Genomic DNA, 14,968 nt, shown 5'->3' on the forward strand with positions numbered 1-14,968 from the left:
TTGAGAGAGAATCAGATTGAAGTCACTACAGTCTTAGATGAAAGGTGGTACCGATGCCTGGTGGCGAGGAGGGGACTACACCACAGGAGGCATGCGGTAACCTTCACACCAAGTTGCCTGCAGGTGAACGAAGTAGCAGGAAGGTGCAAATGGACAGGACCAATGCCATTTCTAATTGTATAGGAAACATTTGTATTTCTAACAAGGCTAAACGTACATTTATAAAGAGAGATAGACAGACAGCATATACTGGTGGCAAGCAAGCATTATAGTACATGTTGTAGGAGGACAAGAAAGCACAAGAGAGAACCCCCCCCCCTCTTTGCAAAGATCATTTCCCCTCAATATGTCCTGGGGGTTTCCTGGATCTTCAGAATAAGGGCCCATGCACACCACCGTATGCCCTCCGAGATATGCAGTTCGTGAGCGGGCCATATGTCCCGGAGCAGCATTGATTGTGCGCACGGGAGTACACGGCATCATAGATTACAATGATGCTGTGGAGGTCGGGCCGCCCGCGGTGCTACTCTCCTGCACTCATATGATTTTATGAGTGCGGGACAAAAGACCCACGGACGACCCGACTTGCACAGCATCATTGTAATCTATGATGCCGTGTACTCCCGTGCGCACGATCAATGCTGCTCCGGGACATATGGCCCGCTCACAGACCGTATATCTCGGAGGGCATACAGTGGTGTGCAAGGGCCCGAATCCATCAATATCAGCCCAATGGGGGTCCAATTTTCAACATGCCACCAATCTGCGGTTTGAAGAAGTATTGCACAAGCCTCTTCAAGGTCTCGGTCCACCTCCTTAGTAGCAGTGGTGCAGAGGATTGCCGCTTTGTCCTGTCCAGGTAGGTGGACACAGGAGGCTGCAGCTCTCGCACAAGTGTCACAGCCATTAAAGGGGTTGTCCGGGTTTTAATATTGATGACCTATCCTCAGGAACCCTTGCCGATCAGTTGTATGATGCGACAGTGAGCGCGTGCCATCTCTCTTCCTGCTGGGAGATCTCATACAGCTGATCGGCGGAGGTCCGACACCCGGCAGGATTGGTCATCAACAGGGATGAGCGAACCTCGGTTTTCAAGTTTGGCGTACAAGGTTCGGGTTATCTAAGAATTCCATTATGGATTTGGCTACCTTGGACCATAAGTTATGGTCCGTGGTAGCGGAATTCTGAGATAACCCGAATTTTAAAACAGAAGTTCACTCAGCACTAAGCAATATTAAAAGCCTGGACAACCCCTTTAAAAAGCTGATTGCGGGTGTGTAGAGACGACCCAGCACTGATCTAACATTGATGGTCTATCCCACCGATTGTTAACCTCCGGCACTCCAGCTGTGGTGAAACTACGACTCTCAGCATGCTCCATTTCTTTCTATGGAGTTCTGAGAACATCTAAGCAAGTGTACATGTTAGGAGTTAGTATTCCCACGGCTGGAGGTTAGCCATCACAGGCCTATCCATATAAAGCTAGGAATATTCTGAACCTGGAAAAATACTATTAATAAAGAAATCCACAGTAAGGCTACTTTCACACTAGCGGCAGGACAGATCCGACAGGTTGTTCATCCTGTTGGATCCATCCTGCCGCTATTTTGCCGTGCCGCCGGACTGATGCTCCGTCCCCATTGACTATAATCGGAGAGCTTCGGCGCAGCACAGCGAGAGGCCGCCGGTCTAAAAGTACTGCATGTCCGACTTTAGTCTGGCGGCCTCTCGCCGTGCCGGAGCTCCACCCCCGTCCCCATTATAGTCAAAGGGGACGGAGTGGTGGTCCGGCGGCACGCCAAAATAGCGGCAGGACGGATGCGACAGGGTGAACAGCCTGTCAGAGCTGTCCTGCCGCTAGTGTGAAAGTAGCCCAAGTCACAGATAACTGCACATTTGCTGCTGAAAATTAGAATGGAAAAAAAGAAAGTTAAATTTGAAATTCACAATTGTGGATTTTGCTGTTGACAAGCAGTTAACACTGCAATAATACATTTAATCGCGGAGTGTGACATCCCTTTTGAAGCCAATGGGGGAAAAAATCTGCAAATATCCACAACACAAAGGGACATGCTCAGGATTTCAAAATCTGCACCGCAGGTCAATTTCAGTGCAGAAAGTCTCCACAGCATGTCAATGAGGTTTGTGCAAATCCTCAACTTGCCCGACACCATATTCTGCTGCAGATATTCCATGAACAAATCCACAGCAAGTCTGCCCTGTGGCCACCTGCCTTTAGGATTACATTCAGGCCAAGACTTTGCTTACGTGTATGGAAGCGGTTCTTACCTTGACCAATAGTGACGGTGTAAGCACTCTTGGGAATCTGCACACCACCAAATGTGATATAAATGGTGTAGACGCCTTCAATGGTGGGCTTGTAGGTGCAGCGGTATGTGCTGCTACCTTTATCCTCCAGCTGCATATCTGCTGTATCTTTCCGTCCGTTTGGGTCCTGTATGATCACTTCTACTTCACCCATACCAGCACCTAGTATAAAAACAGACTCCGTATGAGGGCAGGCTGCAAACAGAAGGTCAGTAACTAGTGCCACAGTAATGCCCCTTACACATGTCTGGCTACCCTCTGCCTGTGAAGCAGGGGGAACCTTAGAGGAACAGAGCCAAAACTGATGTCATAGTCTATGGGATCATACCCATCCATCCGGCATATCAGTTGCGATGCTAGATGTCAAATAGCGCCCGACAGAAAACGCTGCATGCTCAGTTTTTCTGTCCGGCGGCATCAATGTACAGACGTCGGATCTATGCAGTACACATCAGTTGTATCTGGCTCGACAACAAATATGCTGGATGGATGGGTATGATCCCATAGAAAACGATAGGATTAGTTCTGGCTCAGTTAGCCCAAGGATCCCTGCGCTTCACAGCGGAGGGGGAACTCAACCAGATAGCTATTCATGTATCGCCACTATTAGATTTAAAATAGTAAAAAAAAAAAAAAAAAAATTTCAAATAAAAATAATTCACATGAACTAGGAAACAAATGCTTGTCCCTTCCTTTTTATCTTTTTAGCTGCACACCCGCCAATTCCCAGGCTCCTCTTCTGCCATCCACACAGCTTCTCAGACCACCCGATAGTCCGAGACCCTTCCCGCCGCCGTTGGATCAGGCAGCACTGCTCACATGCATCAGCTAGTCTGAGGTGCGGCGATCTTGGATGACAGAAAAGACGCCTGAAATCTGTGGAAGTGCAGTTAAGATGAAAAGGTCACCATGCAGATGTCCAGTTCTTTCCCGTTAGGCCCCATTCACACGTCTGTTCTGGGTCTGCATCCGTTTCGCAATTTTGCAGACCCCAAAAAAAGAAGAAGAATGTCCTATACTTGTCCGCAATTGCAGAAAGAATAGGCATTTCTATCACAGGGCTGGCCATGTACGTTCCACAAAATGTGGAACGTACATGGCCAGTATCAGTGTTTTGCGGACGGGTAAATGGACTAAATGTGATTGGGATGTGACTCCCTTGAACCGGAGGATCACTTTAAACAGTATAAATATAACCATGTAGGAGACAAGGGATCTCCCCGCAAAAAAATTAAAAGGAAATTTAAAAAATTGCATTTTCAGACCACATCTCCTCAATCTTCACCAAAAAAATAAAAATTGGTAGAGGATCATCAATGTAGAGAGAAAAGCAGACTGGACCCGTATTCTCTTGTGTACTATACTTCATAGTACACGGGTCCGCCACTTAATTTACTGCCCTGGCTTCTTGAAAAGGCAGCCCATAATCAAGTAGTGATTGCAGAGAACTCGGATGGATTTTCAAAGGAGACAGCTGGTTCAAATAAGATGCCCTAGATTAAGATGCTTAGTAAATTGGCTGCTATAGACTACAGGATTAACAGCTTTCAACAGTGCCATACGCATCAGATCACAGTGGAGTCTACAGCTGCTTCCATAGACCCACAAGCTGCAAAGAAATAAAACTGCGGTGCCAATTCCTTCTCTAAGCGTTCCTCCGTACCTGCAGTGAAGATCTCAAAGAAGGTGGTTTTGTTTGCAATGTTTCCGACAGGCTCTAGACCAGGTCCCTGTGCAGTGACTTTACTAGCATCCCCGTGAGACTTGTCCACAGTCACCTCAAATGGGCTCTTGGCAATGTGCTGCCCAGCAAAGAGGACAGTAACCTGAAATAAGATAATGAGAACGGCATTAAAGTCAATCACTACAGTAAGGGTCCAGTCACACGGCCGCAACAGTTTTGCGGACCGCACTATAATAGAAATGCCTTTTCTTCTCAGGGTCTGCGGACAAGAATAGGACATGTTCTATTCTGTCGCGGCCCCGTCAAAAATGAATGTGTTCGCACCCGCTCCGTAAAATTGCGGAATGGATGTGGACCCATTTTGCAGATGTGTGAATGGACCCTTAATGGGAGACAGATTATTTTTCACAGGTGAATTGCATGTGGAATATGCAAAATGTATATAATAGCAGCAAAAAAGAAAATCTCCCACACAGTAAATTTACACAACGGAATCAGACCATAACTTGACTTGGAGGTACAAATTTTATGCTTTGGTTTGTTGTGTATTTTACCCATTCGATTTTGGTGCGGATTCTCACCACACCTAAATGCCTCCTGTGTGGATGTAGCATAAAAGAAATATAATATATCGCCCCCCAGCAAGTCTTACCTTGTGTAAACCAGTCACTTTAGGAATGTAATACACTGAGAAGGTTCTGTTCTTGTCGTTGTTGGCAGTGACTTTAGCCTAAAAGACAATGAATAAACCATCTGCGTATGCTCGTTTCATGTAGGTCACCTACTGACTAACAACTGAACCTATACACAGAAGGCTACGTTCACATCTCCATTTCAGGGATCCGGTGCAAATGCTAGCCAAAAAAAAAATAATTGCGTGCAATGGTTTTTGTCGGCTGAAACGCATCATTAATGCTGGATCATCGCCAGACCTTCTTGCAGGTAGAGGGGATCCGGCTGTGAAGTAGAGGATCCCGCAGACTGCTGGATCTCAAAACAGATTTGAGAACGTAGGCGATTTTTTTTTTTAAGCTCACATTATACAAGACTTCACATCTTACCTCTTCTCGGTGTCCTGCAGGATCCTCCACGTAAACGATGACTTCTCCAAGCCCAGCGCTGATGGTCTCTACAGTGAACTCTGCACGCTTTTTCACCATGTTACCAGTTGGCTCAATACCTGAAGAATTGTATGCATTTTTATACCAAGTGAGCGCCATGTCAAGTCCAAAAACACTTCGGATTTCAATAAAGAAAAATTATAAAACAAACACACACCTGGCCCGTAGGCTCTGGCCTTCTTGGGGTTCAGCTTGGGCCTGAGGGGAGCTCCAGGCTTCAGCTTGGCCTTTGGGAACTGGGACAGGTAGGTCATGACTGAGTGCTCGTCTACATTCGGGTCTACAATTTCCTCAGGAGTGATCACCTGCAGAAGATAAGCCGATTAAGGACCAATGTACAGCAAAAACAGATTTATACAATATAATCATGCCAACGCAAGTATAAAAAAGGTGTTCAGTGGAAGAGAATAAAGACACGGGGTCACTTATTAACAGTTATATGGATCTTTTTGGCACATTTGATAAAAAGGAGTGTCAAAGGAATGGCTGGGGCTGGGCTAAGAATCCTACCTCCGCCAAATTTACAAATTTTAGGTCAGGAAAAAAAAAAAAAAAAAAAAAAAAAAAAGAAGTGTAAAAGTTGCCAAAAACTACGCCGACAAGGGCTGGTGTACATTTTCCAGCAACCACAAGGACTACCAAAAGATGCGCCTGTTTTATGATGAGGCATGCGCCCAGTCATAAATCAGGCACCTCTTGCGGCACAAACACTGGTGTAAAATGAACAAAAAGGAATAGAAAAAATAAAAAATGAATACTAATAATGTATGTCAATGCACATCACTCTGGAGACGGCCTCCATCGATTGAGTGGAGCCTTAAGATTTTGGAAAATGTCAATTTACCTGAGGAATTCCCAACCAGTCGTCAGCCTGTTGCATGGCTTCACGTGCATTGTCGACGGGCTTGCTGGTGTCCCAAGAGTCCCAGTCAGGGCACAGACCTGGAAAGAAAGGTCAGATCCGTCAGTTTACACTGCCACCATCATCATGGCCGATCCAAAGGTGCACATATTCCCTACAGCAGGCATCCTCAAACTGCGGCCCTCCTGCTGTTGCAAAACTACAACTCCCAGCATGCCCGAACAGCCTACAGGTATCCGCCTACAGCAGGGCTTTGTGGGAGTTGTAGTTTTACAACAGCTGGAGGGCCACAGTTTGAGGATGCCTGCCCTACAGCTTACGATGTCCTAGTGGTTCTGATGCACATCATGGCCCTGATAGCATAACACGTCATTCATTACAAAGAAAACGACCACCTATTCTCTGCATTACATTCATAGGGTTTCATTTTCCTGTTCAGCCCTCCATTTAGACTTAGGGTCCAGTCACACGTCTGTAGTTCTGGCTCCGCATCCATTCTGCAACTATGCGGAATGGGTGCAGAGCCGTTCAGGTCAATGGAGTCTTAAAGACTGTGCTGTCCGCATCCGTAATTCTGTTCCACGGCCCAGCAGAAGAAATGGAGCATGTCCTATTCTTGTCCTCGATTGCCATCATAGGGCAGGTCATGTGCGGTCCGCAAAACACTTAGATGTCTGAATGGACCCCTAGACGTGGCTATGAGTAATTCAAGGCACCCACCAGGAGCGCAGCTGTCGACAAGGGCACCCAGAGCTCTGCCACTTTGCCAGTCCCTGCTGAAGTTGGTGACGGGGAGCTGAGGCAGTTTGTTCTGGATCCATCCCAGGAGCCTCTGTTTTGGTGTCTGTTTCTTGACCTCTTCATCCTCCTCTTCATCCCACATTGGCATGGAGATTGAATAATGCAGAATAAGGGTCCAGATAAGACCCAGGATGAGTTTGAGGTTTCCATCCACAATGGCTTTACTGTCTGCAGGAGAAAGAAAAAAAAGGTTATTTTCCCCCCTAATATTGCCAAAAATATAAGAAAAAACAGGAAGCCATTATTAGTGCGATATTGAAGTTTTACCGCTAGTCACTATAAAGCCCTCGCAGACCCAATATTCAGGACCTATTGTCAGTCTGCCATTCACAACTGGAAATATTTGCAGTTTCAGCATGTCCATCTGTCTCCTCAAGGCTGTACGCTCAGACAGTGTTTAGTCTTGTCGGCGAGATTTCCATAAATACCAAAGTGATAAATCCTGTCCAAGACCACGGATAACAGTAGAATATTTAGGCTCCTCGTCTCTTTCAATGTAAGCCATGCTTGACCTTGGTCACCGATCCATCAGGATCAACTGCTTACACACCAGTTCTCCCTAAAACCGGCCATACACATCAGCCTCCATTCGCCATTTCATTACCCTGTTCCAGGATGAACGCCAGACGAAACCCAGCATTTATACTGTAAACTGACTGGACCGCGTTAGTCATGGTGATCTGGCAGTATACAGATGTGTCTTGCAATGCTGGATGTTGGATCAGGCAAGTGGATTCCCTACGCAATGGATAACGCAGCCTAAGGGTTCATTCACACGACCGTACTTCTGGGTCCGCATTCCAGAACGGGTGTGGACGCGTTAATTTTTCAGTGGGGCCACAAAAGATGCAGACAGCACTCAGTCGTAGTCCCGTTCCGCGGACAATAGGTATTTCTATCATAGGGCTGGCCCTGTGCGTTCTGCAAAATGCTGAACGCACACAGCCGGTACACGCGTTTCGGGGGATCTCCAGTTTGTGGTCCGCAAAACACTTAGTTGTGTGAATGGACCCTTGGACCAGCCCTCTAATGTGTATTGGGGGGAGGGGGGGGGGGGGGGTTCTCCTCCAATGCAAAAGGTTAGGGGAATCAGGATCAAGGATGTTACCATGCTCAATCCTTGCATTCTCAGGGAGATAGGTTACTGCTAGAGAACACATGCACACTCAGCCTGAGCCAAGTGTGCATGTATATGGAAGAGGGTCTGGAGGAATAGCTGATGGACATACAAGCGTTCAGTAAGCCACATTTACAAGGGGTGACTGGGCGGGCAGTTATCAGGAACTAATAGTTCCTCCTATAAGCAGGCAATTATTGGGAATTTGGTGATAGCTGCATTTGTGCAGAAATCACGTGTATGGGGACAGGCAAAGGCTGCTTAAAAAGGTTGTCTTATCTGCGACAATGGGGGCACACCGCTATGAAATGCCCCCATTGTCTGATAGGTGCTGGTCCTACCGCTGGTCACGGTCTGGCCACCACCAAGTGCTCTCCCCACATAAGTGAATGGAAGCGCACTGCACATGACCAACCCCCGTTCCCATTCACCATTAGTGGCCCGACGGAAATAGCCGAGCCAGCGCTCTGCTATTTTTGGTGGCCCCATTGGAAAATTAATGGAGGGTGGCTGCGCATGCATAGTGTGCCCTCCTTCACTTTCGGGAGTCAGTTCTCGATAGAGGTGAGGGTCCCAGCGGTGAGACCTGCACCTATCAGACAATAGGGGCATATCCTAGCGATACCCCCTATTGTCTCAGATGAGAAAACCCTTTTAAGGATTCATTGAGGGAGATTTATCAAACTGGTGTAAAGCAGAACTGGCTTAGCTGCCCACAGCAACCAATCAGATTCCTCCTTTCATTTTCCAAAGGAGCTGTGAAAAATGAAAGGTGGAATCTGACTGGTTGCTAGGGGCAACTCAGCCAGTTCTACATGTCTCCCCCACTGTTTCCAGGCACCCAATCAACGAATGGTCGCCTGTCCATTCACAAACATGAAAGTGAAAGCCATAAGGAGTCACATTATATACAAGCACAGACTATACAGAACTACAAGAGCTTACAACCCAAGAAAACCATGTGTTCCTCCTGCACAGGCTTCCTATACCCAGCCAGACCCCAAAAGGGAGGGAGGTTGTCCAACATCCACGTTTAAGGACTACTACTACTAATTGATTCCAGCTACGCTGGGAAGGCGCTTTCCTCTGCAGCACTGAAGGACATCACGGCTATAACAAAAGGAAGACGCAACGGGACGCTCGGCGTAATGCATCCAGCACATGCTTCTCTGTAAGCCAGAAGTGAAGGTCTGAGGAGGGGGGGTGGGGGGGGACCCGTGTCTTCCAAAAGTCTGAGGCTCAAAAGTCACAACTGGAACTCTTAACAAGCTCTCAAACAAGGCGGGAAGGGAAGCCAAACTGCCGAGGCAGCAAAGGGAGAGAATCCAAGGTGGCCCTAGCGCATCCAGATTACAAGAGTATGGCCAAGTTCACATCTGCTCTGCCTGGGTTTACGTTCCTGTAAAAAGGAAAAAATCCTGGAAGAGCTGAATTTGGAATAGGACGGACACCAACTGCACCCAGCAGAACCCATCGACTAGAACCGGGTCGTCTGGTTTCCGTTACGGTTTTTCTCAATCATACTATAGTTATATTCCAAGACTAGTTGGACCACCCACATACTCCTGGTCTAAAGAGCCCAAGACTACACTGAAGTGGAAAATACATTTTATTTTATTATAGACAACCCTTTTAACCAACCCCGAAAGGGTACAAATCAATAGGGGCCTCAGATTTTCCCAGTTAAATTCTAAATTCCATTTACACCTAAATTTACAGTGCCCACATATAACATGGGCAACTGATCAAAAAATTGGCACCAAATCTAATTCGTGATGGGTCTGCAACCATTTAGGCCTTATCGGAAACTATTGGGTAAAACGAAATTGTCCCCTTTAAAGGAGACAAGGTTCGTTACACAAGTCTAAAGGCCACTTCGGACACGTCCGTTTTAGGCTACTTTCACACTGGCGTTTCTGGGTCCGCTAGCGAGATCCGTTTCACAAGCGGCCCAAAACGGATCAGTTTAGCCCCAATGCATTCTGAATGGATAAGGATCCGTTCAGATTGCATCAGTTTGCCTCCGTACAGCCTCCATTCCGCCCTGCTTGCAGCATTTTGATGTCCGCCTGACGATGGAGCCAAACGGATCCGTTTTCACTGACACAATATGGTGCAATTGAAAACGGATCCTCCTCCCATTGACTTTCAGTGTAAGTCAAAACGGATATTAGGCAGACTAGATGGGCCAAATGGTTCTCATCTGCCGACACATTCTATGTTTCTATCAGTTTGCATCATCATGAACAAAAAAAAAAAACTTTTTTTTTGTTCATGGTAATGCAAACGGATCCATTCTGAACAGATACAAGCGTTTGCATTATAGGTGCGGATCCGTCTGTGCAGATACCAGACGGATCCACACCTAACGCAGGTGTGAAAGTAGCCTTACTAACTACACACATTTCCCATGTAACAATTCTGCAGCATCTATTTGTAGGACTATGTTGTGCTAGAAGTTATGAATTAATTGCCAACAGTGTGCAATGAGGGTCCAGCTGGGTGTTACCAGTTGAGGGCGTGTCCCTGTACAGTCTGACGCTAGTAGCACTGATTGGATAGTATTAAACTGACACACCCGCAACTGGTAACACCCATCTGACACTTCACATTCTAGTAGGAATAATAGAGGAATAAATCCCAACAATAGATGCTCAAGAATTAGGACATAGGTCTGTTTTAGTAACTACTTGCATTACCTATCGAGAGGTGACAGGTGCTCTTTACTTACGGGTCACACCAAAAGGCCCATAAGACACTTCCTGACAGCTATTTCCGAGCTCTCATTAAAGTCAGACGGCTGGACATAAGCAGCTCATTACAAAGAATATATTGCAGGAGCTCATCAGGACAGAATAGCTGTGACTAGGCCTCCAGTGCTACTTGGCGGATTTATAAAAAGGCGCTTTCAGCAACGTTTGTATTGCCAAAAGCCTGTATACTTAACATGTATATCCAGGTTATCAGCTGCATCTGTAATCATGAAAGTGGGTAAATGGGGTGATCCAAGATTAATAAAAGGGTTAAAAAAAAAAAATCCACATTTAGCAAATCATCATCTGGATTTGAATACTTGTAATTGTATGTAATGAAAAATTTAGCATAGCATGCAAGTTATTCAATAAAATGTATCTGTATAGCGCCACCTGCTGTTTATTTCTATCTGTCCACCTCACTGGAGTGGTCGCACATGCTCAGTGGAAATCTTCAAATGCCTATCTGATAGAAGGGGTGGCAGTTACAAGGAATAAGCTACGGAAAAAAAAGAACATACCCTCCCAAGATGTCAGAGATCTGCAGCAGAAAGGACACCTCCTGAGCTGTGATAAGGAGAGAGCTGCAGCAGAAAGGACACACCTCCAGAGCAGTCAGCTTGATATAAATCTAGCAGAACAATGAATGGGGAGATCTCTGGATCAATGTGAGGTACAGGACTGGTTCTAGCTTTATTAGGAAGAGGTTGTCATGTACTACATGATTTCTCCCCCCATGCCAGTAATAACCCTTTAAGCCATTTTCCATTTCCCCTTAATTCAACCAGTGCTGAAGGACATGTTTCATCACGCAAGGAATTCTCCCAGCCGGACTGTCCCAAAGCAGAGGCCGCAAATGTTATAGAAAGTGGCTGTAAACTGAAGACCGAGGAAACGTCTGACTCGTGAAGTCACATGAACTCACAATATAGGATTTTTTCCGTATAAGGCCTCCGCTACTGGATTACATGTTTCCTGCCGCTCCTCGCTCGCTGTGGAACCGGCCCAAAGTTTTCTTCCGATACCAAACCCAAACTTTCCCAGGCTTTGAGAACAGGACAGTTTGCCATGTATCCAGCAAAACAGAGCAAGCCAGACACGGGCGGGACAAAAGGCAAAGACTCATCAGTACACTTGTGGAACTACAACTCTCAGCAAAGGAAAAACATCACTCAGAGCACCAACAGGGTAATCCCACCACAATCTGCCTCCCCCCCATAGAGCCAGAAAAACTCCAGACAAGCTGGGTGACAACCCCTATGGGAGGAAAAATAGACGGTTGTCAGCCTTGTCAAATCCTTTTAAGGGCTCATGCACACAAACGCATTTTCTTTCCTCTTCCGTTCAGTTTTTTTTGCAGACCGTATGCCGAACTATTCACTTCAAAGGGTCCGCAAAAACGGAAGGTACCGTGTGCATTCCGTTTTTCCATTCCGCAAAAAAGTAGTGCATGTCCCATTATTGTCCGCAAATCACGGTCTGAGTCCCCAATCAAGTCAATAGGTCCGCAAAAAATATGGAATGCATACGGGACACATCTGTATTTTGCAGATCCATCCGGTAGAAATGCTATGCCCAGCCCATATTGCTCATGTGTTTGGTGAATGATAAGTTAGTTTCCGTTCCGCAAAAAGGAAACTATACAGATATGTTTTGTGGAATAACGGAACGGAAGAGGACTCAAATCACAGAAATTTTTTTTTTAGATATGGAACAGATACGTGAAAAACGGACCGCAAAACAGTCGTATGCATGAGCCCTAAAAGGAGATTAAGAATTATGCACAGAAGAGGACAACTTAAAGGGGTAGTCTGGCTGTAACAAGGATAGGGGCTAGCTATTAGATTGTGAGTAATTGACTGCTGGGACCTGCGCTGATCAGTAAAATGGGGACCCTTTGCCCCTTTACCCCCAAAGTGAACGCAGCAGCAGGTGGAGCATGCACATGGCTGCTCCATTCACCTCTGATATAGCCCAGCACTTGTGGTACGCCGCCATCTCTTGCAGTCCCATAGAGATATGAGCAGCAGTGGACATTCTCAACCGGCAGCTTCAGTCATTTTAGGGGGGCTCTCCAGGGAATAGGGTGCATAGGTGGTTCAGACCCCCCACCCATCTATTAGTGATCACCCTGTGGGTAGGTATCACCAGTCACCACTAAAATGCCCCTTTAAAAAAATAAAAAAAAAGGATCTGCTTAAGTGGGGCTACAAGACACATGGCGTCAATCTTGGCTCAACCCCTTTAAGAACTGAAACGCATTATACAACAAAAGGGTCATTGCAGCTGCAGACATTTTTACATGCATGTTCACACACGTGAACCGGATATTACACTTGAGGGCTACATACATGTCGCCCAGTAGTGCACATTAGGGCCCTTTCGTATAGGCCGATGATCGGGCACACACCTTCGTTCACCGCCACTGGGCAAATGACAAAGGAGAAAACTCCTATTAGTCATCAGTCTCTTTGGCGGATATAAAACTGCTCGTTTATTGGCAGCACATCTCCCCGTATGCGGTAGGTGCTGCCAAGAAGTGAAAGCTGCAGGGAATGAATAATCGTATTTACTGTGCCCATACTAATAACATTCGGCATGTAAATGCCACTTAGGGCTCATGTGCATATATTTCACGGTCCGCAAAACATGGATACGAGGGGGGGGGGGACATGAAATTGACGAAAAATAGGGTCGTGTGCATGTGCATCAGTCACAAACTGGTGCCTAGTAAATGGACAGAAAACTGTTAAACGCGGCTTACATCCTGCACCCCCCCTCAGCTTAGATTTGTTCAAGGGTGAATTCACACACGGCAGATTGGATGCAGAAATCCCCGCTACCGTTGCATCCGTTCGAATGGGGCTTGCAGAAAACCCTGCGCTTGCTGCACAAACCGCCCCCTTAAGACAAGCTAAAGTCCATCTCCGTTGAAGAAATTTCTGCAACAAATCTGCAGTGTGTGAACTCGCCCTCAAGCATCTGCTACAGGCGTACGCCCTGGAAAGCACCCGCCACAGAGGGTCAGCACATGGGGGGGGGGGGGGCGCCGTTTGCAAAACACAACCCACTGTAAAAGCACTGTAGGGCAAGTGTCATTGTGTGCACCACAGCCAGCATGGCAAGCGTTAAACTTCACCAACAAGACATGATGAGCAGTCTGAGTCAGAGGGTCCGAGGCACAGCCCCCAGATCCCCACCCCTCGTGCAGCCACTTCCATGGCTAGCAGGCTTCTCCGCTAATCGCTGCAGTTTCCAACATTTTTTGGCCATATATGGCAAACCCCAGCAAGAAAGCTGCTGCCAGGAATCTCAGCTCCCTCCCTCCCTGTACAGTCTGGGGGATGGAGCAGGGAAGGAGGAGATGATTGGGGGGGGGGGGGGGGGGGGGGGGGGGTGGTGGCAGCTTCATGCCTTGGTCACAGCCCCACTTCCTCGCGCAACAAGAGCCTCCAAAACAAACCTAGTGAACTCATACCTTCCCCTAGTAAAGGTCTGCTCTGCGGTACGAGCGGTGCCAAGCCCTAAACGGGCCTGCAGTCTCCAGGATGCACAATATTAAGCAGTGCCCCACTGGCGAGAAGGCTGAAGAAATCTGCAAGGATAGAAGTGCCCATTCTTTACCCCCATCCATGGGCAGCATTTTACACAAGGACAGTAGTCTGCAGTCCAGGCACGTTCCATCAAGGACAATGAAGTATGGGAAGATTCCACGAGAACACATTCTCACGTCTGCACATCCCTGGCAACATCTTTCATTGAAAAGGTAGCGCCGAAGAATCCAGAGCAAGGATGGGCCCAATGCGTCAACACCCAGCACCTCCTGAATCTAGCAATCACTCAAGTGGCAATTCCCTAAGTGCAATAAGTGATGATACCAGTGGGGCAACCTGGACAGATTAAGGCCGCATTCACATCTACGGTAGCATATCCGGCAGGGAGCAGCCTGCCGGATGTCACTGGATCTGGCGTTGCCGGATTCTATAGTTCACAGTCTGATTGACTGATGAAGGTCCGGCGGTGATCTGGCCGCTTTCAGGAGTAAATGCTGGGTTTTGGCCGGACAAAAACATTTGTACACAGTTTTGGGTCCAGCCGACATTTTTTTTCGTGGCCTTAGGCTACTTTCACACTAGTTATTTTTTTGCCTCATCCGGCAGGGTTCAGCAAAACGCTTCCGTTCCTGATAATACAACCATCTGCATCCGTTATGAACAGATCCGGTTGCATTATCTTTAACATAGCCAAGACGGATCAGTCATGAACTCCATTGAAAGTCAATGCAGGACGTATCAGTTTTGT

General features: G+C 47.0%; 1 protein-coding gene across 6 annotated transcripts in view; it reads right to left on the reverse strand.

The window, feature by feature from the left end:
• Positions 1 to 14,968, reverse strand: part of FLNA (filamin A) — a 111,475-nt gene that overhangs the window by 36,378 nt on the left and 60,129 nt on the right. For all 6 annotated transcript variants that reach the window (XM_040405190.1, XM_040405187.1, XM_040405189.1 and 3 more), the window contains exons 3-9: positions 6,716 to 6,964; positions 5,978 to 6,075; positions 5,291 to 5,438; positions 5,074 to 5,192; positions 4,665 to 4,742; positions 3,992 to 4,154; positions 2,290 to 2,490 (exon numbers count right to left, since the gene is read on the reverse strand). In XM_040405190.1, the coding sequence (XP_040261124.1) occupies positions 2,290 to 2,490; positions 3,992 to 4,154; positions 4,665 to 4,742; positions 5,074 to 5,192; positions 5,291 to 5,438; positions 5,978 to 6,075; positions 6,716 to 6,964 (1,056 nt within the window). The remainder of the gene's footprint in view (positions 1 to 2,289; positions 2,491 to 3,991; positions 4,155 to 4,664; positions 4,743 to 5,073; positions 5,193 to 5,290; positions 5,439 to 5,977; positions 6,076 to 6,715; positions 6,965 to 14,968) is intronic.

Source organism: Bufo bufo, chromosome 8 (genome assembly GCF_905171765.1).
Source record: "Bufo bufo chromosome 8, aBufBuf1.1, whole genome shotgun sequence".
Taxonomy (NCBI): domain Eukaryota; kingdom Metazoa; phylum Chordata; class Amphibia; order Anura; family Bufonidae; genus Bufo; species Bufo bufo.